This window comes from Malania oleifera, chromosome 9 (genome assembly GCF_029873635.1).
Source record: "Malania oleifera isolate guangnan ecotype guangnan chromosome 9, ASM2987363v1, whole genome shotgun sequence".
NCBI classification, from domain to species: domain Eukaryota; kingdom Viridiplantae; phylum Streptophyta; class Magnoliopsida; order Santalales; family Ximeniaceae; genus Malania; species Malania oleifera.
The window spans coordinates 5854048-5879604 of record NC_080425.1 but is presented as its reverse complement, the minus strand read 5'-3'; the positions used below and the strand labels follow the sequence as shown (position 1 = coordinate 5879604).

General features: G+C 35.5%; 1 protein-coding gene across 1 annotated transcript in view; it reads right to left on the bottom strand.

Moving 5' to 3' along the window:
- The window catches only part of LOC131164970 (ras-related protein RABH1b-like), a 31298-nt gene extending 6000 nt beyond the window's left edge, over window positions 1-25298 (bottom strand). The window contains exons 1-4 of the mRNA XM_058122540.1: window positions 24948-25298; window positions 17480-17550; window positions 5174-5262; window positions 4870-4981 (exon numbers count right to left, since the gene is read on the bottom strand). Coding sequence (XP_057978523.1) covers window positions 4870-4981; window positions 5174-5262; window positions 17480-17550; window positions 24948-25064 — 389 coding nt within the window. The 5' untranslated portion in view covers window positions 25065-25298. The remainder of the gene's footprint in view (window positions 1-4869; window positions 4982-5173; window positions 5263-17479; window positions 17551-24947) is intronic.
- Window positions 25299-25557: the final 259 nt, after the last annotated feature.

Here is a 25557-nt window from a genome sequence, read left to right as displayed (position 1 = left end):
CAGTTTCAAGTTGTAGTTCCTTTTATTCCTCTTTCAGTTGTACTGTATGTGCCCAAATTTTCCTTAAAATAATAATCCATGAGAGACAAAATGATCCAGGACAAATGTCCAACAGCTTCAATTCTAACTCCAATCTCCAAAAAAAAAAGAAAAAATACATAAGAGGCTTTTTGTGGGCTTACAACATTTGGAGAATAAAAAACTAATTTAAGAAACCTGAAATATAACTAAATTACTAGTTTACTAAACAATCCAAACAAAAACTTGGCAGCCAAGAACTCTGTAGATTGCCTGTTAATCATCTCAATGCCAGCACCAGCTTATTGGTAGATGTTGAGTTCCTCCCACATATCCTTCAAAGTTAATACTCACTAATGGACCTACCTTCATGATCTTATTTGAAAAACTTCTCATATAGATCAAGAATACCAATTTGATTTTATCCTATGAGAAGCTTTGGAGATCACTCCACATGGCCTTGGCTGCTCTATGAAACATCTTATGTTCACAGCAATTCATGGCTCCATTTATCCCACAACCACCAAGCAATATGGCATTTCCTTTCATCCAACCTTCATAATCCTTGGAGTTTGGAGATGACAGAGGAGAGTGCAGCACATACTTAGATTTCCCTTTTGTGTGTTAATATACGCATGCACTGCTGCACGCCACAACAGATGGTTGGAAGACCCAACCAATTGATGGATGTGACCTACACGTTAATAGTATCAGCTGAACCTCTCACCATAGAGGCCATCAAAATCACCACTGGCCCTAGTACACTACAATGAGCACACACCAGTATTTGGATTGAACACAGCAAAAATGCAGAATCAGGCAGCACACACTAGAACATAACAGCACCTCAAAAATTCAAAGATCCAGAACTTCAAGAGGCGGCCATGACCACAGAATTGAAAGTTACAAAAAATACCACATGCACTCAATAAACAATCCAGCAGGTATTATGGCTGGCCACAGCTAGAAGGGATTGCAGGCAAGAGCAGGAAATTGAGTTATCGAACACTAATTGGAACCAACCAGCGATTGATACAAGTTCCCAGCGATCAACCACGAACACATGCAGCATTAAAACAGCATCATCACGCCACAACCAGCCAGTGGAACATTAGGACAGCAACAGCAGTATACCAGTACTAAATTAACACAGCAAACCACGATGAACACGCACAACATCCAATCAAGGATGCTGCACAGCCTAACTGAGCCGAGGAGTGTCCCTAAACAACCCTCAAACCATACAGGAAGTCAGGTTTGAGAATCAATTAGGGAAAGATTTAAAAAAAAAAATTGAAAAAGGAGTGTCAAGAATCAACCTAGATAAATCAGACTTAGAGAAGATCAATACTCTAATACCATGTTGGAGAAGAGAAGAAGAATAGAAAATAAAGCGAAAAGGGTCAGGTGGCAGTTTCCTGGAGCATACGTACAGCTCCAGGTCTTCCACATATATATAAGAAAAAGAAATTTATAACAGCCAAACCAGAAAGTACCATGAGGGAAGAACAAGATGTCCTCCCAAGAAGAATTGAAATACAGCCAAAAGTAATTGCATAAGCACTGCTGGCCGATCTCTAACCAGATGAGGCAGCAGCAAACCCCTAAAGAACCCAAGAGAATGGACCCAGAGAGACCAAAAAGACTGCTCTATCCCGTAAGAAGAGCAGTCCACTAAAGAACCTGCCCATTCTAATGCACCTCATACTTACTTTTAATCACTCTCTTCTGTAAGGAGTTTACCTCTAAGGGGACCTCCACAACCATTCTCCCAAAGAGAATTTTCTGGAAACCACATTCCCAAGTCCCACCTCCCGTTCTGATTTCGATCTACTGACAACTTCCCAACTAACAAGATCTCCTCTATTCTCCTCAGGACCTGATCATAGAAAGGCACACATTATCCTCTCCAAATCCTAGCCAGACAATTGAACATTGTAAAATAGAGAGGAAAAACAACACTCCCGAGTCCCACCTCCCCTTCTGATTTCGATCTATTGACAACTTCCCAACCAACAAGATGATCTCTCCCATTCTCCTCGGAACCTGACCATAGAAAGGCACACATTATCCTCTCCAAAATCCTAGCCACATGATTGAGCATTGTAAAAATGGAGAGGAAAAACTAACAGGATGTTACAAAGGGTTGCACTGATGAGGATGGTACAACCCTCTATGGAAAAGGACCCCTTTTTCCCACCCCTCCAACTTCCTCCTAACTCTCTTGATCACAGAAACCAAAAAAGCCACTGAACTAGGATTTCCTCCAAAATGGAGGCAAAGGAAGGATAATGGCCAGTTGGCCACCCTACAATAAAACAACCCACCATGGCCTTTAACCCCTCCAAAACCCTACTTCCCGCATTGATGACCTCTATCCCGCTCTTAGACAAATTGATCTTCAATCTAGAAATCCTTTTGAAAAATTTTAACAAAATGAGAGCCTTTTAGAATTTCTCAGCCTCGTCCTCAAGAAACATGATAGTGCCATCGGAAAATTGGAGATGAAATGCCTCCACCTCTTCCCTACCTACTGGTCCCCTAATCACCCCTAGGTCATATGCCTAAGCCCTCACAAGGCTCTAAACCACTCTTTGGGCTATCCGTCAACAATGATAGAAATATTGATTGAGCCCAAGCACCCTCTTATCCATCTCCTCCACACATGCCCCAATTATATATCATAAATTAAAAGACATGAAATCAAAAATGCTCCCAGACACCACAAAATTACTAAAGTTGCATATTCTCTTCTAACATATCTTAATAATCTGCATTTCTTGTTGTGTCTCATGTTTTTGGGTGCACCTATTTTGTTTATGTGCACCATGCTAGTCAGCGCAAGTTGTCTCCTCATGTTGTAGAGTTTTTATGGGTATTCTAAAATGCAAAAAAGCTATAGGTGCTATGCTTCTGAAACTCATATACCATATGTAAATGTAAATGCAACCTCCTTTGAGGAAACAACTTATTTTTCTAGTGCTAGATATTCTTTGCATAAATCTATTCTTGGCCAACAATTAGTGGTTCTCCTTCTTGCATCAACCTCTTATTCCTACCCCACTCCTTTCTAGGAATCTCCTACTGTTGTCCTATGTGATGCATTTTCCATTACTCTAGAAAGAATTAACACGACTGCAAATATCAAGGCCCATTCCTGTGCTGGGTAAAAGCAGGCAGTGGGTGTAGAAATGCAGACTCTAATTTCTTCAGGGATATGGAAATTGGTAGACCTTCCTTTTAGTAAGGAGTAGGTGAAGTGTCGCCGGGTGTTCATGTATACAATGTACTCCAGCAAAAATTTACTTTATACTTGCTAAGTACACTATCATGTTGGGAACTAAACCAGTTGATACTCTTATGAACTCAAATTTGAAATTATCCAAAGATAGTAGACCAGATGTTGGAAGGAAATTAGATTGTTTGGCTCTCACTACATCTGGCATATTCTTTTCTGTGAGGGTTATCAATCAATTTATGGAGAATCCCAAGCTAGTACACTAGGACGTGAATTAGGCTGAGTCTTTTGAAGATCAAAGATCTATTACCGATACTATATTTTTTTGGGTAATAGTTGCAGCCTTACATAGCAAGAAACAAACTGTGGAAGCAAGATCCAGTGTCAAAACAACATATTGAGCTATGCTCATACAGTCATTGAGTTATGGAGGATGAGGAGATGGGACTTCTAGAAACAAATCTTATAGGTATTTGTTCTATGATAGTAAGACGGCTAACGATGTTGTATGTTTGATGAGAGAACAGTGCATCAAAGTTGATGAACACTTTGTGAGAAATGCTATAATGATGATGATAGTGGCCACCAAATTTTTGGAGTCCTGTTATCAGCTAGGAGGTTCATGTACAAATGAATTTGTTTAGAACTAACTTTTCTGATCAAACAAAATGGGATTACGTGATATTTATGCTCCTCAAGGTTGAGGGGAAGTGTTTTGGTGGCAGGATATTACAGTTTGTGGCGTGTGTTTTGTGTTTGTCCTAAGAAGGCATTAAATAAAATCTACAACTAGTATTCCCTCCACTAATCAATTGTCCTCCCATCCTTCTCTGCCCTCCTCCCCTTGCATAATCCAGAAATTTCTAGTTACTTAGCCGATCAATCTACATCTGAATTGTATCAGAAACTCAAAGTGACACTGACAAGGCTAAATCCAGGAGGGCAGTAAACAGGGTTGTGTGGAAGGAAGATGCATGAGCAGAAAGTAAAGGTGCGAGGGGGAGTGGAATGACAATAATAAAAAAAGAACAATCAGCAAAACTATAATATTTCATACAGCATAAAACCATACATAAAACTAAGTGGATGTTATCTGAGACAGAGAGCATATTTATACTACAGACCCAAGTACTTCGTAATCTTGGAACAAAGTACAGTGATTATGCTGATATAAAGATAAGACCATATATTCAATTAAGATACTTTCCTGGATGTATTTTACATGACTTAATTATTCTCCATCTTTTAGATTTCTTAAACAGCATACTAAAATTTAAAACTATCAATGTCAATCAATTTTTTATCACAGCACATAAAAAGGTCATCTCCCCTGCCCCATATATTTCCTATTAAGTAACACTTCATCCATCTCCAAGAAACAACTAAAATCATAACACTTTGCCTGTTCTCATTTCATCCAATAGAGAAGGTTTTGCATTGACAAGTTTATTAGTTCTTTTAAAGCTCTCTGTTCCTTGACCGTCAAAATTTATCTCCAGACAAAAAGCAACTCCCAGAACAAAACCTTAACTAAAATAGAACAAGAAAATGCACACAGAACTAGTTAGTCAGACAAGGCCAATATTAACCATCTTCAATTGGTTGAAGTGTACCTTTTCTCCACAAGGTCAGTTTTGTTTCCAACGAGCACGATAATGACATCACTGCCTCTCTCAGTACGAACCTCCTCAATCCACTTTGAAGTGTTTAGGAAAGACTGTCGGCCTAATACAGTGAGAAACCATTATAGTCAAAAGCATCAATCAGGTCTGGTAGCATAATACCCACACAAACAAGTAGAAAAAGATAAGTATCTATTACATTTAAGAGAGATTGAGAAAGAATCTTGGATGCTATTTAGTTAGAAAGATAGCAACACAGTTATCTAGTTAGAAAACGAGCTCGAAGATTACATACTTGCGACATCAAACACAATAACAGCAACAGATGAATCCCTAATGTAGCTTGGAATGAGGCTCCTAAATCTTTCCTGCCCAGCAGTATCCCTGCAACAATAAAAGTATCATTGGACAAACAATCCAATGAAACAAATTCTCAAATGAAAGAAATCTTAAAATGGTAGATGAAAAGCAGGCATAACATATAGACTAGATTAATCATCTCTCTTCTCAGAGATCATGCTAATAATTGCCTAGGGAAGTGAAATAGTCAGGATTACATGCATGAAAGAAACTCTCAAAGTCACCCACTCTCAGCAGTCATTGTGCTCATCAGCCTTCCAGGAAAGCACTACAATTTTCAATTATGTTTCAGAGGGGTTTGCATTAATTAACTCATTACAGATTATATCTTAATCAAATACATCCATACTTGGCATATACAGTTCCCAAACACATGCTACCCTTACAATTAGAACTTAGAAGATGCAATTGAGTTTTCCACACAGTTATCAACTCTTTTATTACACCAGCAGATGTATCATCCTCAAGTCGATCATCTGCGCACCAGGAATGACAGGAGAAGTTTCTGGGAAGTTTATGGCTTGTGTACAAGGTTGGACCATTTGATGACAAATTTCAGAAAAAGGAAGCAAGAAATGTCACAAATCACTGCACAAACAAAAGAAGCGAAAGGAGAAAAAAACGAATGTGTCCAATGTTTTAGCAGTAAAAAGATATCAAGCAATTCCATGATGTTCAGTAACTCATCCCCTGCATCAAAGAATCTGCAGGGGACATCTGAATATTGTAAGCAGTTCATTAATGTCCTTGTTAATAAAAAGAACAGAGTTATATTTTTTATTGAAACTAAAAATGTCCTAGATATAAACAATAAATAAAAAAATGTCCCTACATCATGCAAGAACTTCCTAAAAATACTGTGCTATCAGTTTCAAGAAGCGTATTTTGAAGGATTCATAAGATAGTTTGAGTACTGAGAGGCATTCTCTCAACATAAACTGCTGGGTAAGTAGAAATATAAACAACAACTAAGCCTTAAGTCCTACCAAGAGGAGTTGGCAATACGGATGCTTTTCTACCATTATGCAACAAAAAAAAAGTAAAACAATATAGATATAGATGTGTGTGTGAGTGGATATGTGCATATTAAAACAAAAATAATGGAAATATCTAACCTCCTTTATCACCCAAAATCCTCTCAAAAGGGAACACAGATGAAAGAAGAAATTGTTGTTTCATTTTTTTGAAAGGGTGTTAATAATTATGTCAAACCAAACCATTTCAAAAGGAGGAGGTGGTGGGGAGGGGGAGGGGGAGCGGGAGGGGAATAGGTACATAAGCCAGCAGGGATCACACATGTATGTCAGGAACTTCATGCTTATTAGACTTGGATGCCAATTTGAATAAGCCTGTAGCTTTCAGTTTGGACCATCTAAGCAATTGAGTTAGACATCAATGAAGATAGACAAAATTAGGTTAGACTACCAAAATTAATTCTAAATTGACTTGAGGCAACTCATTTGCTTTTAAAGAAAACAAAGCAAAAGCCTATGAGAATTGAGCAGTTGTTGTAAGGATGATGATAGCTTTATTAACCATTCAAAGTTTAAGCCCTCATTAGCTGTAAACCCTATTTAATACTGAACAAATCTTTGAATGGCTCCATCTTTTTGTAGCACAACCATTTTTTCTCGTTTTATTTAATTTCCAACCTTTCCTTTAGTAAAGAATACATGGAAAGCTAATAAGTTTGTGAATTTTGTTCAGTCTTTAATGAAGTTAACCCCAACAATCTGTTGCAGGTTTAAAAGAGTGAATCATGGTCTTAAATTTACACTAAATTGTCGAATTCCCGTCAAAATTTCCGCTTTCCGTTGCCCTATAAATTGAAATGGCAGTTGATTTCCATCTTGCATAATTCCCGTCAAAATTTCAGTGAATCAACTGAAATTTATCAAAATCTCAAAATTTTAGCAAAATTTGTCAAAATTTTAACTATGGAATGAAGTTTTTTAGAATTCAAATAAGAGATTTAGACACAAAATGAAAGTTCTCTCTTACTTTATCTTTTATTATTATTATTGAAACAAAAATTTATTATAAGGGCTCTTAAATTACATGAAAAATTAAACTTTCCATTAATGTCTAAATTATCTTTTTTTGTGTAATAAATAATATTTAATTAATTTATGAATTTCATTTATATTAACCTAATATATCTAATACCTCATATATTACAACTATAGCACCTAGGAGTGTAAGTGAGTCAAGTTTACTCACGAGCTACTCAGATTCAACTCGTCCCCTAATTGGACTTGACTAAACTCTACTCGAGTTCGAGTCAAGTTTGAGCTACTCAAGTATTTTAACGAGTCGAATTCGAGCTTCGTAATAGTACTCAAGTTGAGTTTCGATCCAAATCAAGCTTTTTAATTTTATTTTCTTATATTATATATGTCATATAATATATATTTTATAAATATATTTACTATTACATGTACATTACATATATTTAGATATGTATTTAATATTGATTTATAATTGAGTGAAGCTTAATCAAGTTGAACTCGAGTTTTATGAACTTGTAGTCGAGTCGAGTTTGAGTTTTAACAATTATGAAATCAGTCGAGTTCATTGTTTTAAAAGGCGTTCATAAGGTGCGCCTCTTGAGGCATTTGGAGCATAAAACACCTTAAGGCGTAACTGGAAAGGCGTAAAGCCCTCCAGCTCCTCCAAACTTCCGTATCTCTCCGACGATTCCTCCAGCTCCTCCTCTCTCTCCAACAACTTGACAGCTGCTTCCAACGATTCCTCCAAGCTTCTCGTCTCTCTCTAATGAGTTGACGTTCCCTTCCAAACTCTGATCTGCCTCCGACGACTCCTTCTGACGTATCCTCTCCCTTCGACAACCCTTCGGAGTTGTCGTCTCTTTCGAAGCTTGCGTCTGGCTTTGAATACTCCCCCAGCTTTTCGTCTCTCTCCGACAAGTTGAAGATCCCTTCCTGCCACTGATTTGCCACCCCTTCTGACATCTCATCTCTCTCCAACTACCCATTCAAACCTCTCATCTCTCTGCAGCGACCCTATGCAGCCTCTCGTCTCTCTGCAGCAACCCACTACAGCCTCTCGTCTCACTTCGCGACCCTCTCGTACTCTCTGCCACTGTCTCTAAAACTGAAGGTAGCTGCAGCTGGCTTTTAGAATTTAGAATCTTGGATGATAAGACATTGTGATGCTTTAATTTGACTTTTTCTTATGGCTCATGCTTATTTTTTAACATATATTGTCTGTGTTTGTTAGTTAAAATTGGCCTATATGATATTTAAAAATTATGCTTTTATATTTTTCTCCATTATTCTAAAAATTTTCACATTTTTTTACTGTATATAAATTGATTTTATTTATTAATTATTTAAAAAAATACAGTCCCAAAATGTTTACGCCTCACCTCGCAAAGGGTAAAAAGCCTCACCTTACGCATTTGCGTTTTAAAACGTTGATCGAGTTTGAATCGAATTTCGAGCTTAACATTTTCGAGTCAAGTCGAGTTCGAGTTCGAGTATTTTACTATGTCGACTCAACCCTCTCTCATTTTTGTGTTAAAATACAATAACTTGCTACATACACTTTTGAATGGTACTCTTATTTTTACTTATGGTCCCCACATGTTTTTAAATGAAGGATCTTAATTTAAAGTCAAACAATTGATATTTTGGAAATTTGCTTGACCAATTTACATGTAATCTTAAATTCGTACGTAATTCCTTGAGATATAATTTATTAGTGGAACTTTCCTAACTATTTAGTTTGAAACTTTTGTCTTTTTTTTTCCCCTTTAGGAGAGTGATTAAATAATGTCAAATTGAATCCAAAAAAAAAAAAGAAATGGAAACACAATCAACCAATTATATTCTTCTCTCTCCACGTTAACCTGTGCTTCTTATTATTACTGATCTAAAGCTGATCTTTAAATTGAAATTATTTGGAAACTGAAGCTCAATATCGAGATTTTATTGTTTTATTGTGTGTATGAATTATTTAATCTTTTAATAAGATTAATGGAAAAGTTTAGAAAAAAAGAAGAGGGACCTGGATATGATATTTATTGACTTACAGAAAGTATATAATAGGGTACCTAAGGAAGTGCTATAGTGGGTTTTAGGAAAAAAAAAACTACTAATGTCATTAACGATATGCATGATGGATTAATGACTAGTGTTAGGACTATAAGTGGAGAAACTAGAGAATTTCTAATCATAATAGGTGTACATCAAGTGTAGAGACCCGAAAAAATAATAACAATAAAATAATAAGGAAAAGAAAAGAAGGAAAAGGGGATTATATTAAAGAAGCATCAGCAGGCATTCGTTGACGAACCCAGGGTTCTCATTAATGAACGTCCTTCTAGATCTCGTCAACGAAGTACACATGTCTCGTCGACAAGAGGATACCGAGAGCAGGGAATTCAGGCCAGTAAGGGTTCGTCGACGAACTTATTATCTTCGTCGACGAACACCCTTCTGCGACTCGTCGACGAGTCACGTGTCTCGTCGATGAGTACCACATGACAAGCAGCCTATATATATGCAGAAATTGAATTTTCAGTGAGGGTTTCAATTTCTCTCTCTACTTTCGGTTTCTCCTCCTTCTCTCCTCCAATCCGGCTCCATTTTACTTTGTTTCGACGATCAGAAGTTACCACGTTGATCCCGAAGAGATTCTCTACAACTTAACCGAAGTGGAATGCTGATTTGGGGTTCTTGAGCACCATCCCAAAATCAGGGTAAGAAAGTTATTTTAGAGTTTATGCAGTTATTTGGTATAGGTGAGCCGAGGAAAGGTGTTATACGGTAATATATTGGGGTTTGAATTGATTAAACTGGGGTTAATTTGATTTCAGGGTGTGGAGTTCTGAACGACGCAAGCATGATTTAGGGTTTCCTACAGGCTTCTCAGGAAACGGGTAATAGAATAGATTAAGTCAAGCATTTTCAAAAATTTATTTATGAATTAATGTATTTTTGGAAATACTGATGTTGAATAGAGAAAACAAATTTTATAACATGTTATATTATAATACAGAGTAGAACTCACTCGTGTGGCATGAGTATAAATTTAATGTAATAACTGTATGGTAGAATATGTTATTATTTCATAGAATAAGTATGATTTTATAGTAATTTTAGAAAGATGATAATCAGTACAGGAATTAAGATATTTTCCAGTATATTATGATATGACAGCCAACGCAAATGCCGAGATAGTATAACCGGCGTAGATGCCGTGATATGACAGCCGGCGCAAATGCTGTGATCAGTTTTATTATGATGATATGATTCAGAAATTATGAAATAACAGTTTTTTATTCAGAAATATGTATAGGCCAAATTTTATTTCAAAAATATGAGAATGTTATTTACAAACAGAAATATATATTATGTGAAATGTATTATATAGTAACAAAACCCGGATGGTTACGTATGTTAAGAGCACGATACCGTAGCTAACTAATCAGATCGGTGAGAGGATACCCACTATGTGCCGACCTGCAGAGATTTGACAAAGAGTAGGTTGGGCGGACCAGATTGGAGTATAGCCGATAGTGCAACCACACTATTCAAGAAGAGTGGGTCAGAGGCCGATTAGCCCAGAAGTGTAGGCGGTGTAGTAGGATACCCACTGTGTTACTGACCCGTTAGAGGTTTGACAGTGTAGTAGGATGAGCAAGCCAGGATAGGTGGGCAATCGTGCGTATTTATGTCATGTTTGACTTAACCTAGTAGGTCAGCCAATGTTAAGTCCAGCATACGTGCCGCACAACCCGGATCATGTGGGATGAAATCATGATATACAAATTTACATCCAAAGTAAAATTTCAGTAATGTACAAATTTAATAGATGATTTAAATGATGCGATAATTCATTATGATATAGCAAGTTTATGTTTATAAGTACAGATTTTCATGTATTATGAGTTACAACTTTAGTTATACTACAATTATATTATTTGCAGTATACGTTTATAATATGATTAAACTCATGATGTCACACACTGATATTAATTTATTTCCCTTACTGAGAGGTGTTTCACCCTAACATTATAAAAATTTCAAGAAATCCTGACATACGAATGGAACGAACTCTGTGACAGAGGAGTTCATTGGTCTTACCCAATTGCAGGGTAAGTAGTCGAGTCGGGGACATGATGGATTTTTGGGATATATGTGTGTATACATAGAAACGGTGAAACTCTGGTATTGTATATGATAAGTACATTATAGTTTCCACTGCTTAGATGGCATGTATGTATAAACAAGTAAACCCTGGTACCTATGGGTCCGGGTTGATTTTGACTATGTTTTATGGTATCAGAGTATTATTAGTATGTGGAATTATATAGCAGAAATTTGGGGTCGTTACATCAAGGATCTACTTAGAGCCCTTATCTTTTTGTTTTAAAGATGGATGAACTGACTGGGAATATCCAAAATGAGGTTCCATGATGTTCTTGTTTGCAAATGACATTGTCTTGATTTTGTCTTAATTGATGAAACTAGGGGTGAAGTAAAATCTGAATTAAAATTATGAGGAGAAGCTTTAGAATCTAAATATTTTAGGATAAGTAGAAATAATACAGAGTATATGAAATGTTATTTCGGTAATAGTAGGAGGAATATTGAAGACAAAGTTAGACTTGATAAAAAAATCAATACCATTAGTAGACTTCGATACCTTGGTTCTATTATGCAAACTGACGGAGAAATTGAAGAAGATGTAATGCATAAAGTTAAAGCAAATTGGGTGAAATGGAGAAGTACTTTGAGTGCGCTCTGTGATCGTAGAATACCCTTAAAATTAAAAGGGAAGTTATAGGACGGTTGTAAGACCAGCAATGTTATATGGATCAGAATGTTGGGCGACTAAGAAACAGCATATCCAAAAAGTAAAAGTTACTGAAATGAGAATGCTTAGATGGATGAATGGTCAATCGTTAAAAAATAAATTAAGAAATGAATGTTTTACAGTAAGTTAGACATAGCTCCTATAGAAGATACAATAAAGAAGGGACGATTCAGATGGTTTGAGCACTAGCAACGTAGGCCACATAGTGCAGCAGTGAGGAAGAGTGAATTAGTCACTGTAAGAGGCAATAAAAGGGGTAAGAGTAGACCTAAAATAACTTGGAATGAGATACAAGGATTTAATAGACCTAAATTTATCAAAGGAAATTGTTCATAATCACATAAATTGGCAAAAAAGGATTCATGTAGCCGACCCCATCTAGCAGGACTTAAGGCTTGGTTTGTTGTTGTTGTATCACTTTGACTTTTTGATTATAAGGGACTCCAAGAGATGTTGGAAGAAGCTTGACAGGTCATCTTTGTCTCAGTAGAGTCTTTCAGTTGCATATTGTGGTCCTTTTTCCCATTACTTAGAAAAAGTGAGCCACGGGCCCAGGTACAAGATACTATCATTACTGCCTAAACAATTGGACAACCAACCCATAATTGCAACAACCCAATTGCAAGAGTAGAGCTCTACCAACTGAGCTATAGATATTCTCATCACCAAGGGCCACGTGACAAGAAAGGTTTTGAATAGCAGCTGTTTCCATTATGTAACAGCAGTTTTTTTTTTTTTGGGGGGTTCCCAACACCATTACACACCACTAAATAGGTGGGAAGAAAATTCACAACCCTAGTGGCCATTATGGGCTGCTACCATTACATAACAGTTGTTACGATCATTAAGTAACCACTACAAAACTATTACAAAAAATTTCTTTTTTTTTATTTTTACTTCTTCTTTTTTTCCCCTTTTCATAAGTCATTCTCGAAAAATTATATGAAGAGTTTTGGAGATGTGGTTAAATTACAGTGAGGACAGTAAATTTTATTAATACTAGTATAGACCATGCATCATGATTTAAAGCATAACAAAAATAAATTGTACACATATTTTTTATGCCATCCCTTATTATATCGCAAGAGCCAATTGTCAATTCAATTTGACTAATTAATTTCTATATAAATTATAAAAAATATATATTTTATCACAATGTCAACTAATAGTTTGTAAATTGTATGGCCATATAAATATAATATTTATTTACTTAATTGTACAAAAAATTTTGATTAATATGAACTTTATTTTTTTTTTAAATATTTATTTTTGTTAAAAATATATTTTATCGGTGTCAACTAATAGTTTGTAAATGGTGAGGCCAAATAACAAATATAACATTTATTTACTTAATTGTACAGAAAATTAGATTCGTTCATATAATTTTGTTTTATTTTTAATTCAAAATTACTAGAAATTAGCATCAAGGTTTTTGAGGCCAAAGAGTGCCTATTGTTTTGCTTTTATATATAATTAGCAGTGATGCATTAATAAACAATATTATTTTGATAATATTAGTAACTTGATATTTATTTTCTATATTTTTCCACTCCAACCTTCTTTTATTTCTAGTTTTTATTGTGTTCAATTATTAATAATTTATTTATTTAATGATAATTTATATATCATAATTTAATTTTTTTTTAAGCCTGGGTTATAGTTGTACAATATAACTTGATATCTAAATTTGTTAGATCTTTATTACTTTAACAAATAAAATAACTGAAATTTTTTAAGATATTGTATTATTTGTGTCTTATGTGCTTAATAAATTAATGGAATGCATAATGTATTTTATTAATTAATTTACCATGCATACAATTAATGAAAAAGTGAAAAAAAAAAATATAAATAATTTTCCATCAGCAGTTTAAAACAAATTTAAAATTTATTGTCCTTCCTAAACAACATTAGTAAGTTGAGCTGAAGGATCCAAAATACAATAGAACTCTTTTGAAGAAGGGTTGAGAGCACATGCAAATAAACCAATATACATAAAATTGTCTGCTTAAAAACAATTCACAGCTGTTAGACCTGCTTCCCATGCGTAACACCTGCTACTCCTGCTTCTCGCTACACCCATTATGTTATGCTACAGTACCTTTACTGCTATTTTAAACCATGACAAACAAGGTATAACTTTCAAGAAAAATAGGAACAATATTGTGATATTCAAAAGCTTCCTATGCTCAAGAGTTTGAAAATATAGAGTATTTTGATGGCTTGCACGTAATAGAATAGAATAAGAGAGCCCATGCTTAAGTGTATTTTTCTAACATGCTTCTCTCTCTTTTCTTAATGTCAATAAGCTTGAAAGACCAGATGTTTCATTAGTCAACCGAATGCAAACGAATTCTAATTCTTGAGTTGATTAGGTAAACAAGCTTGAGATATAGTTCTAATCCTTGAGTTGATTAGGTAAACAAGCTTGATATATAGTCGTGTAATTATATAGTTCATATTCTTTACTCCAATTGAAATTGGTGGTTGGACTGGTGATGGTTTTCCGAGGATTTGATAGCCAGAATGTGACTTATACAGCCATTGTAGGATTGGATTGCATGTCCGTGAGCCAAGTGCATGATTGTGAGAGTTGATTGGTATAGTGAAATACTCAAAGAACTTGCTTTGGGAGTGGACGTAGGTCAAGAGGACCAAAACACTATAAATTTTGCGCATTTATGCGTTTGGGTGATTTACTTGTTTTTGCTTCTGCACGTTATTTTTAATTGAATTGATAAAGTTCATTTTTTTATAGAACACCTAAATGAACCCCCCCCCCCCCCTTCCTTGGGTGCCTAATACACCAATAGCTTCTTTAGCTAGTTGAGGTGTTTTGGATTAGCATTTGACTTATTTACAAATTCCTCAAGGTGGAAACCCTAGGGTTACATTTGATTCACAGGATGCCTATTTTAAGGAATAGATTAGTTATAATTAGTTATAGTTTGTTATATAAAAAAAATATTGTTACCATAAAAGAAATAACAAAGTGAAATTTTTTATAAATCCATAAAAAAGGAATAGACAAGGAATAATTATTCCCAAATTTCACCATAGAAGTGTATATTCCTTTCCTATCACATAGATGAAATAGTAAGGAATATATAAGGAATAACTATTCCCTCTATTTCCAAAATTTTCACTATAGTATATCTTATTCCAAGGAATAGCTATTTTTCGAACCAAATGTAACCTAGACTTTAGCTTTTGGGGATATTGTAGTGGCTAGAGCATCTAAGCACCTCGATGGGTGAAAATTGCCTTGTTTTCTAAGAGCAAGCCTATCACATTGATGCAGGCTTGTCTTTCCATTATTCCCCCTTAATTTTTGTCTTTTAGGATTCCAAATAGGATGTTGGAAAAAATAAAGAAGGTTAAGAGGGATTGCCTTTGGTGGGAGATGAGAGGAGGGATCATTTGAATTGTTGGTAGGTTGTTTGTAAATCTAAGGCCAAGAGGCTCTTGGGTCTTGTTACTTTGGTGTTCCAAAACACAGCATTAGTGAGTGTATGGCTATGACACTTCTTTGAAGATTAATTTTCTTTGCCAACCCCTTGATGCCTCGCTGATATATTTTCTTTTCGCTGATAAAAAAAAAGGTGATTAAAAGTAAATTTGGCTTGCAGGAGAATGGCTGGGGCTAATATCGGAATCAAAGCTACCCATGAGAGTCCTTGGATTTACATCTTCTCATCAAATATAAAGTGGGAGATGGCTTTTGTGTCCATTTTAGGAGGATGCCTGGGTGGGAGATGCCTATTTTCAATGTTCTTGTCTTTTTCAGCTCACTATGGTTCATTATGCTCCTATTTCTTCTTTCATGTTGGTCTCCTAGGATTTTAACTTTTGCAGGAATCTTAATGATTGGTGGATGGATATGCTTTCTTCTTTATTTTCTTTGCTAGATGCTTGTTGTCCTTATAACAGAGGGGGCTTTTGGGTGTCAATTTCGGATGGTTCAAGGACTTTTTCTTACAAGTGATTTTCTTATCATTTTATTCGATCATCCAGGCCTTTTCTTCTTGTTAACTTCATTTGGGAAACTAAAGTTTGCTTAAATTTAAGGCATTTATCTGATTAGCGGTCTTTAATAGAGTTAATGACAAGAATTACAGAATAGGCGGCCCTATAAGGCTATATACCCAGATATTAGTATTAGTCAAATTCATTCTCACCTTTTTTTCCCCACAATATAAAGCTGCTTGGGTTTTTGTGGAACAGATTGTTTGGCCTTTTTGAAGAGAGATGGGCTTGTCAAAAAGGGTTTTTCGGTTTTTCCTCAAGTCTTTCAGAGGTAAGGATGTAGAGTAAGGATGCCAAGTGGCAACAGTTGTGAAATGTATTGTTTCGCTGTTTTGCTGGGCATTTGATTGGAAAGGAATGCACGCATTTTTAATGTATGGGTTTTGGATGTACATTGTTTTCATCTAGAAGGGAATTTTTTGCATCTTAATTTGCTTTTCAGACATTGAGCGAGAGTGGCAAGCTATATTAATATGGTAATGTTCTTTTTATTATATTTTTTATTTTTTGTTCTTTTGATTTAGGAGGATATCTGATCCTCCACTTTGTATCTTCTTTTGCTCCCTTAATGAACTTGCTTCTGTCATAAAAACTAAAAAAATAAATAATTTTTAAAAAAAAAAATCTCATTCGGACTAATATTAATGTTTGGAACAGTTCAACAACTATTGCCACTCCAATAAACAACAAAACAAGAATAGATGAGTGAAATCAAGATAGTAACTTCTTTTTTGATCTGTACTCCCATGGGGCCTATTTCACTCCTTGCCTTTTGGAACTGCAAGTCAACAAGTCTGGCTTGGGAGCTGCTTGGTGTACCCAAATTCTTGAATGAAAGAAACTTTTCAATATTAATGGCAAAAAAATGAGGGAAAAAAAGGGTCAATGTCACTAACTGGGCTGATGATAGATTTGCTCATTGGTGGATTTTCTTACACTATGTTTGGGAGCATTGAGTTCAAGACTTGGATTTAGAATTGTGCCAAATTTGGACATAATGCAACCCAGAACTATACTGAATTTTATTGAATTCCAGAGAATTCCAAATCCAGGACCGGAACTTCATGCTCCCAAATATAGCACACAACAATTGAAAATGAGAATATGTTTGATTGATGAAGAATGTTGAAATTTTTAAGAAAAGTAGTTTCAGTCCATAGAAAAATTGCAGATACCACAATAGAACATAGAAGTGGTAATCATCTCTCATCATACACATTTAACTTCGTAAATATAATCAGTATTCACAATCAACAATAATACAGTGCAAAACAGCAATAAATCTAAACTGGTTGCAGGAAACAAGAAAAAACATAAGCTTAATCCACCCATATAGAAAAGATGTGGCATAACAGAGGTGTTTCAATCTTACCATAGCTGCAGACGAACTGTTCGATCTTCAAGATACATGGTCTTTGATAAAAAATCAATACCAATTGTAGCCTGACAATCAATTCAAACATACATATTAAGTTTAAATACAGCATAAAACTAAAAGTCAAAGTTTAAGTTCAAGAATAAAAAAAATGTGTGACTTTAAAATAATATAAAGAATAACAGAAGTCATTGCAAGTATGAAAGTTCTCTCTTGAAATCTTTCTTTTTATTCAAACACTATTGTGTGACGATTGAAGCTCTAAGGAAGCCCAAAGAATCTCATTCAAGAGAGCGTTCATAGAGGTTCTGGTTAGACACCAAGCATAATAGTGGAATCGAGAGGTTGCCTGATACAGCTTCGTACAGGTTTAAGAGAGATTGCCAAGATACGGGTAGTACAAGTAATAAGCTTTTATTAATTAATTCTTCTTCCCCCTCTTTTCTTTTCCTCAATTTTTGAGTCTAGCAGGATTCGTGTGAGAACTTTTGGACTGAATAAACTTTTATTAATCTATCTCAATTTTTCTTCCCCAAACAAAGGGTCGGAGATCCCTTTAAATAGACTCTAAGGGAGCACAGTTTGCTTTCTCCTTGATCGACAAACTTACTTTTAAAAAAGCAACTGACAGCTTTACTTTAATAAAGCAACTGACATCTTTACTTTAATTAAGCAACTGACATAAAAAAGACACTACGTAGATATATAGCCTACCAATCTTGACCTTTTAATACATCAAGTACACATCATACTTTAATAAAGTTGCTGCAAAGATAAATAATACAACAAACTTTAATAAAGCTGCTTTAAAGATAACTTGATATGGCTTGTCGAATTGTTTGTTCTGCAATGCCTGGGTATGACACGTGTCTGGACATGCCTGATATGACCCTACTGACTAGTCCGATCAGTTTGGCCTGGGATATGATGAAAATTGGACTATCATCTAAGTTGTACACCTGTCAAGATCTCGTCCTCCTTCAGAGATCTTCCAAAGTTGCAATGATTTCTTCATCGTGTTCTTTTCTTGCTAATTCTGCCAGTACAATTTGAAGATCACTCTTCATAGCCTGAGTTGTAGGAAGATGATACTCCCAAATCTTAATTTGATTGATTGTTTTCTTTACTTCAATTGCAAGTTCTGCTAAACTGGCTTCTTCAAATTGTTGGAGATACTTCCCCTCAATAGCAATTAAAGTTTCATGGTCTGTAAAGAAAATGCAATTTAATGTCATTCTTGCTTCAAGGAGATAAATTCCCCAAAGATTTTGAACCAATTCATAGAATTTCCTATGTCTCTGAAAATCCTCCCAGTCTGGTTTTTCTTCATGGAAGTCTGATATGGGACCTTCTTTCCAGTCTTCTAGCAACAAATTCCAAAACAAAACCTTTCCTATTTTTAATTCAATGGGTTCAATGTATCCAACCCACCATAACCATCCTGGATTAGTGAAATTCAATACATGTTTTACCACTGATAGCAGGAAATTAAAAGATTGGCCTATTTTGCTGAATCCAAAAAACTTAACTTCTCCTATTCTTAAGGTCTTTTGCACTGCAATTAGCAACTCAGGGTTTATACTTCTTGGAATGTGTAATTTCGGAATACACAATCCACTCCTTATCCAAAACTGTTTTAATTTTGGATATTCTGAAATACTTACTATCGCTCTAGTAGTGAAATTGTATTTCTTCAACTGAATATCCATTTCAACTTTGAGCTTGATTTGTTGATGGATAAGTTCTGTTGTATCTTCCCTGTCCACAATTTTGAAATTTTCTGAAATAATGGCTTCAAATTCTTCCGACATTTCGACCACTTCTCTTAGACAAACTGAAAAGGATGTATTTGCTGGAATTGCGGGATTATTGACTATCCCTTCTAGCAAATTTCTTTTTTCCTTGGAGATTTCTGGAGTCCTTCCTTGAAAATCTTTGATAACCAAATCAACTTTGACTGTTTCAACTTCAACTATTTTTCTATCCTTATTGGATTTTGAAACATTCTTGTTGATAGTTTCCTGGTCAATTCTCTGCTTTTCTTTCATGCCTTCTCCTCTTACCTTTCTGGTTCTAGGATTATGAACACACTAAGTACTGTAGTGTCCATATTGGCTGCAAATAAAGCATTGAATATGACTTTTTTCACTCGGTTTTCCATCTTTTCTAGACGAACTCCCTTTCTTTACCTGGATCTGATCCAAAGCTGGAACCGAACGTTCTCTTTTCTGAGAAACATTTCTTCCTCTACTACTTCCTTTCTGGAGTTGGAAGTTAACAGTCTCTATTTGTCAACAAATTTGGCAACTAGGCAATCTTCCACCTTATGCTTTTCTTGACAAATCGCACATTTCAAATCGCTACTACTACTACTAATACTGCTTGCCATTTGTTTTGCAAGAATTCAAATATCTAGTTAAAGTATCTACAATAATATTATCTCTACCTTTAATATGTTCTACATTAAAGGAGTAATATTGTAATTCATTCCTCCATCTAACCAATCTTGCTTGAGTACATCATTTTAAATTAATTCCTATGAAGTGCTTTACATAGGAACTATCTGTTCTAACGATAAAGGGTTTACCCAAAAAAAGTTCATTAACCCTAATTCCTTTAAGGACTGCTAATAATTCTTTTTTATGAACAGGTTAATTTAATTCTGCTTCATTGAAACATTCACTCCAATATCTACTGAAGTGTTCTGTTTTATCAATTTTTCTAATTTTTAAAACACATCCCCATGCTATATCTGAAGCATCGATTTTCATAATTATATCTAATTCTGTACCGTCTGGATATTCTAATTTTGGCAAATTTTGAGCTTCTTTCTTTAAAACTTTTACTACTTCAGTATCCTCTAAAGTCCAATTCCAATTATTCTTTATTGAAACATTTTTCTGAATTGGTGCTGCCTTTTCTGCCAAATTTTTAATAAATTTCCTAATATAATTCAATACTCCTAGAAAGCATTGACACTACCTTCTGTCTTCAAATTCATTAGGAAAATCACATATATGTGGCTGAAGTTCCTTTTCACTTCCCCGAATTTTTAATCCTAAAAATTCAATATAAGGTTGCATCCAAATGGTTTTTTCTTTCTGAAAGAACCATTCCTTCTTTTCTGAACACTTGAGCCACCTGTTTCAAATGTTCTAGATGATCCTTAATGTTTTTACTAAATACTATGACATCGTCAATATAAATTGCAACAAATCCAATCATTCCTTCAAAATCCTGATCCATCATTCTTTGGAAAATTCCTACGGCGTTCTTTAATCCAACTGGCATAACTAGCCATTTGAAAAACCTGATCGGCGTAGTGAAGGATGTAAGAGCTACTGCTCTTTCTTTGACCTTTATCTGCCAATATCGTGATTTGAGATTGAATTTAGAATACACTAAGGGTTTCTCCCTTCTTATTCTATTTCTAAGAGATTCTTAATTAGGTAAATTATACTCATCATCTCTTGTTTCTCTATTCAGATCTCTATAATCAATAACCATACTAGCTTTACCACGTACTTGCTCGGCATGATTTGTTACCATGAATGTAGCACTCCTGTGCTCACTCTTACTATGCCTAATAAGTCCCAAATTCAATAATTCGGGAATTTGTTTCTCAAATTCATTTATCATTTCATTTGGATAACTAATCCCTTTACATCTGATAATGGTATCAGGGTTTTTAAGCACAATATCCGCTTCTAGCATGGCCTTCTACCATAATGCCTATGGATTTTCTGACCAATTGTCTGAAAGCATCTTCTTCACTTCTTCAAGACTACTTTCTTCTTCTAATTGATTTACCTTTAGGATACTTCTTGATACCAATTCCTTCCAGTTATCAAGCTTCTCTTGATAATCAAATTTTCCTTGTTCTTCGACTATCATATAATTCTTTATAATAGCCCCTGACGATTTTGGAATGAAATGATTATCTAGGATTATTCCTTCTGAAAATATTGTAAATGGTTGATATTTCTTAAGGAACTTACTTCCCAAAAGAAAATCATCTAGAAATTTAGGAATCAGGCCAAGAATTTGCTCCCCATATTCTTTGTCATTCATCCTTATCTTCGCATTTCTGGCAATTTCTCCTCCCTGGAGTATTGCACTATTACCAATTATAACTCGAAGATTTTCTGATTCCCAATTCACTTCTGGAAATCTGATTCGTGTGCAAACCAAGTACATCCAGTATCGATAAGGGTTGTACATTCTACCTTACTGATAGAAATGTTTACAAGCGTTGCCCATTCTTCAACTTTGGCACTCAAAATGGATGTTCCCATGTATGTTACTTGAGATTGATCTTCTTCCTCATCTGTGTAGATAGGGATTCTTATGGTTCTCTAACCAACTATCCTTCTACTTCTTGAGGATCTTAAGTCAGATTGTCCAGATTCTTCAGAATTGGCTTCTGAATTAACATTTTCCTCTCTAGATACACTCACTCACTCTATTAGGAGTATAGTCACTTAGAGGTTCCGTTATGATCAATCTGTTTGCCTCTTGTCGTACGGACTCTGGCAATAGATTTTTCAATCTCTCTTCAGTTCTTGGAGTTACCCAAATCTACGGCCAACTTAGTGCTCTTGGATTTACAACTTCTAGTTGTAAACCTCTGATTGAGTCGGTTTGATTTGACTGGAAGAGTTGGGTAAATCTACTAACTCCCCTTCTAAGGGCTAGTTTCCCTGTGTTATAGAACTTCAAATATAATCTAGCAATAAGTTTAATGCACCTCATGTTTGGGCTACATTTTAACATATTCTGCCAGTCCCATGTGTTGACTCTAATCTGCAAAGTCTTCTCCACACTTTTATCTTGAAGATCAACATGTAAATTTGGTATTACTTTTATCGAGGCTGCTCCTGAATGCAAGTTAGCCCTTGCTCCTCCTAGTAAGGACCTACCAAAATTACCAATCCTTCCATCCATAACTGCAACAAGGATAGGAAGATCTTGTCCCTTTCTTACTAATGGATCTATCCCAACCTAGATGATTCCATAATGGACATATCTTGCTTTTTTATCCATGGCTTTCTGAACTTCTTGTGTGGTTAGTAATGGAACTATGAACGTGCCTACATCCGTACTGGATACTTCTGCAATTACTTCTTTCTCAATAACCTTTACAGTTTCTTTGTAAGGTATCCATAAGGTTTGGTATGCTTCAGCCCAACTGGCTCGAGGCATCCTCCATTCCTGACAATCCCTACTTTCTAAAGGAATTTTAGTTTCTGCAGTCTACACTAGATCTTCTTCTTCTCCTTCTAGAGAAACTAATTCTGGTGCTTTATCTACTGCTCTCATCATAGCTAGTCTTAATTGACTTAGCTTGATATGATGAGGAGATTCTTCTTCTAATTCAGAGTATTCTGAGAAAATAGAATATATGCTCTCATCATTTGAGTCTATTTCCTCTCCCCAAATTGGTTCATATAACAATTCTGAGGAATCTTCCATTAACATCCTTTTAAGGCTACCTTTCCTCTTTTCCGCCTCTGGACAATTATTAGCTTTATGGCCCTTCTTGCCACAAAACCAACAACAATCACAACTTTCCAGTGATTTTCCTTGCGGACACTTAGGATACCATCCATACTTTTTCTTGAACGATTCCTTGACATCTTCCCTAACCCTACTGGGTCTAAGATATTTTTTTTCTGGATTTTTCTGCCCTTTTCTAAAGCTCTTCCTTTTTCCAAATCTTTTCTAGGTTCTTCCTTTAACCTTGGAGGATCTAATCTGAATTTCTCTGCAATATTTCTTAGAAATTTCCTGCATTTTCCCTCAAGGTAGATATTGCAAACTTATAAGCTCGTTCTACGTTCCAAGTTTCAACGCCATAACTTAGGATATTGTATCTAATATCCATAGCCCAATCATCTATCGAGACTGCGGGATCCTTTTCACAGTCTAATCTAAGTATTGTCCCATTCTGGGGTACTCCTTCTGGAATACTCTTCTTAGGTCTAAATTCTTCCTGAATTCTTCGTGGATAATTCAAAACAGACTCCTGTTGTTTTGTTGTAGTCTGGAGCATTTCTTTGAAAGATAATTTCTTTCGCTCCCACGGGCGAGATTCCAATCTTAGGGGCTGCCATACTGGTTTTGCATCCCAAGATGAAACTTCAGGAAAACTTACTGTTTTCGAAAATCCTAATGGTCCTGCTCCTTCAGTTCCACCTCCTACAAATCCCTTACTTGTCTTTGCAAGAAATTTTTCCGCACTGGCTAGTTTCTTAGCCTTTAGGTCTTCTACCTCATTCAGCTTATTATTGATTCTTTTCTGAATCTCTAAGACTTCATTATCTATCCATTTTTCTTGATGTAGAAGCTTATCCAGCTCATCCTGAGCTTTCTGGATATCTTCTATTATGTCTTATAGGACTTTAGTTTCGTCTATATCTCTGAGGACACTTTGAACCTCCTGTTCCTGTGCTTCCTCATGTCTCTAGGTGTATATATTCCAGATGTACTGCTTCTACCTTCTTGAGTTCACTCAAGATCTACCATCCTATCTTCATAACTTCTCAATATTTCTCTTATTTTACTCGTAACGGACTTTTTATTAGTCATTTTTGAAGATTAATGAGATCTTGGCCATCTAATTTTGATCCTAAGGTTCTGTGGAGTTGCTCTAATTATCACTCACACTGCCTAATTCTAGATTGATAGAGACAAATCTGCTCTTCAATCTCTGGTAGCTGTGATTCAAGACCTAACTTAACTCTTTTTAAATCAAGTACTATAAGATCTAATTCAAAATTGACTCTAGAAGAAAGTAGTCTAAAAAATAAAAATTTTTCTCTCCACACTTCTTCAATTAAGTTCTCATAAAATCGTATATTAGATTTTATAGAAGTCTTCTTATAAAAAAGTGACCCTTTTTCTTTTTCTCTTTTACTGATCATAGAACCACAACAAGGCTCTAATACAAAATAATAAAATCTGTTGTGCCTCAACTAGGGTAGGGATCTATAATTCCGCACAAATGATTCAACCTCACACCAAACTCCGTATGCGTGCAAAACACAGTCAGCACGGTGACCAATGAACTACGGCCTTTGCGGGCCAAACCACAATATGACAAGAACCAATTGCGACGTAAGGGTCCTTAAAAGATGATCTCCACTGAAAATTTCCACTCTTTCACCTGATCTCAGACGTCAATATCCAAGATCAAACAACTAATATCACCAGCAGCAACTTATTCAACACAAATCTCTAAACAATCAAACCAAAATTGCACGTAGAAATAATCCTTAAATAGCTGGTGCAAATGAGAAATCCATAAAAACCAAGGAAAAATGACATAAACCAATTTCAAAACCCTTAGATCCATTGCTATGAATCTGTTCTCGATTCCGTTTAATGCACAAACAGAAAGAAAAGCGTTGCACGCATCATAAATGCAGAGTCATGTACGGGGATATCTAACTAGCGCGATCCTGACCTGATATGTGTTGTCGAATTTATCGTACATGAAGCGAGTGATGATGCTGGTTTTACCAACGGATTGGTCTCCCAAGAAGACGAGCTTGTACTTGGCAAGAGCAGAGACTGGTGCCATTTTCAGGGATTGAGAGAGAGAGAGAGAGAGATGGATCGGAGAGACAACAGCTGCTGTTTTGGGATTTGAAAGGGCGTGAATGCGACAGCAAAAACCTGTACGTTTGGACGTTAGTACGTGAACTTCTTTCGTTTTCTCTCTCCCCCTCTCAAATTATGCATATATTTTATATGCCTCACCAAAACTTTCATTTATCTTACAATGATTTCTAAATTTAGAACCCCCCCCCCCCCCTCCCTCTTTCACCCCTATGCCTCAATTAAGGGTTTGGACAAAAAGTCAACATGGTTATCACTCAAGAAAATTTTGGATAATCATGAACTACCAACTTAACATGTGTAATGGTGATTTTGTTCCACTCAAATATTATCATAGTACCTACTAATTATCATTTACTTTCTTTTCATACATGATTAAAGATATTGGACCCTAGATATATGTATCAATATTCGAGTGGAGCAAGACCACCACTTGATGTGTTGAGTTTGTAGCT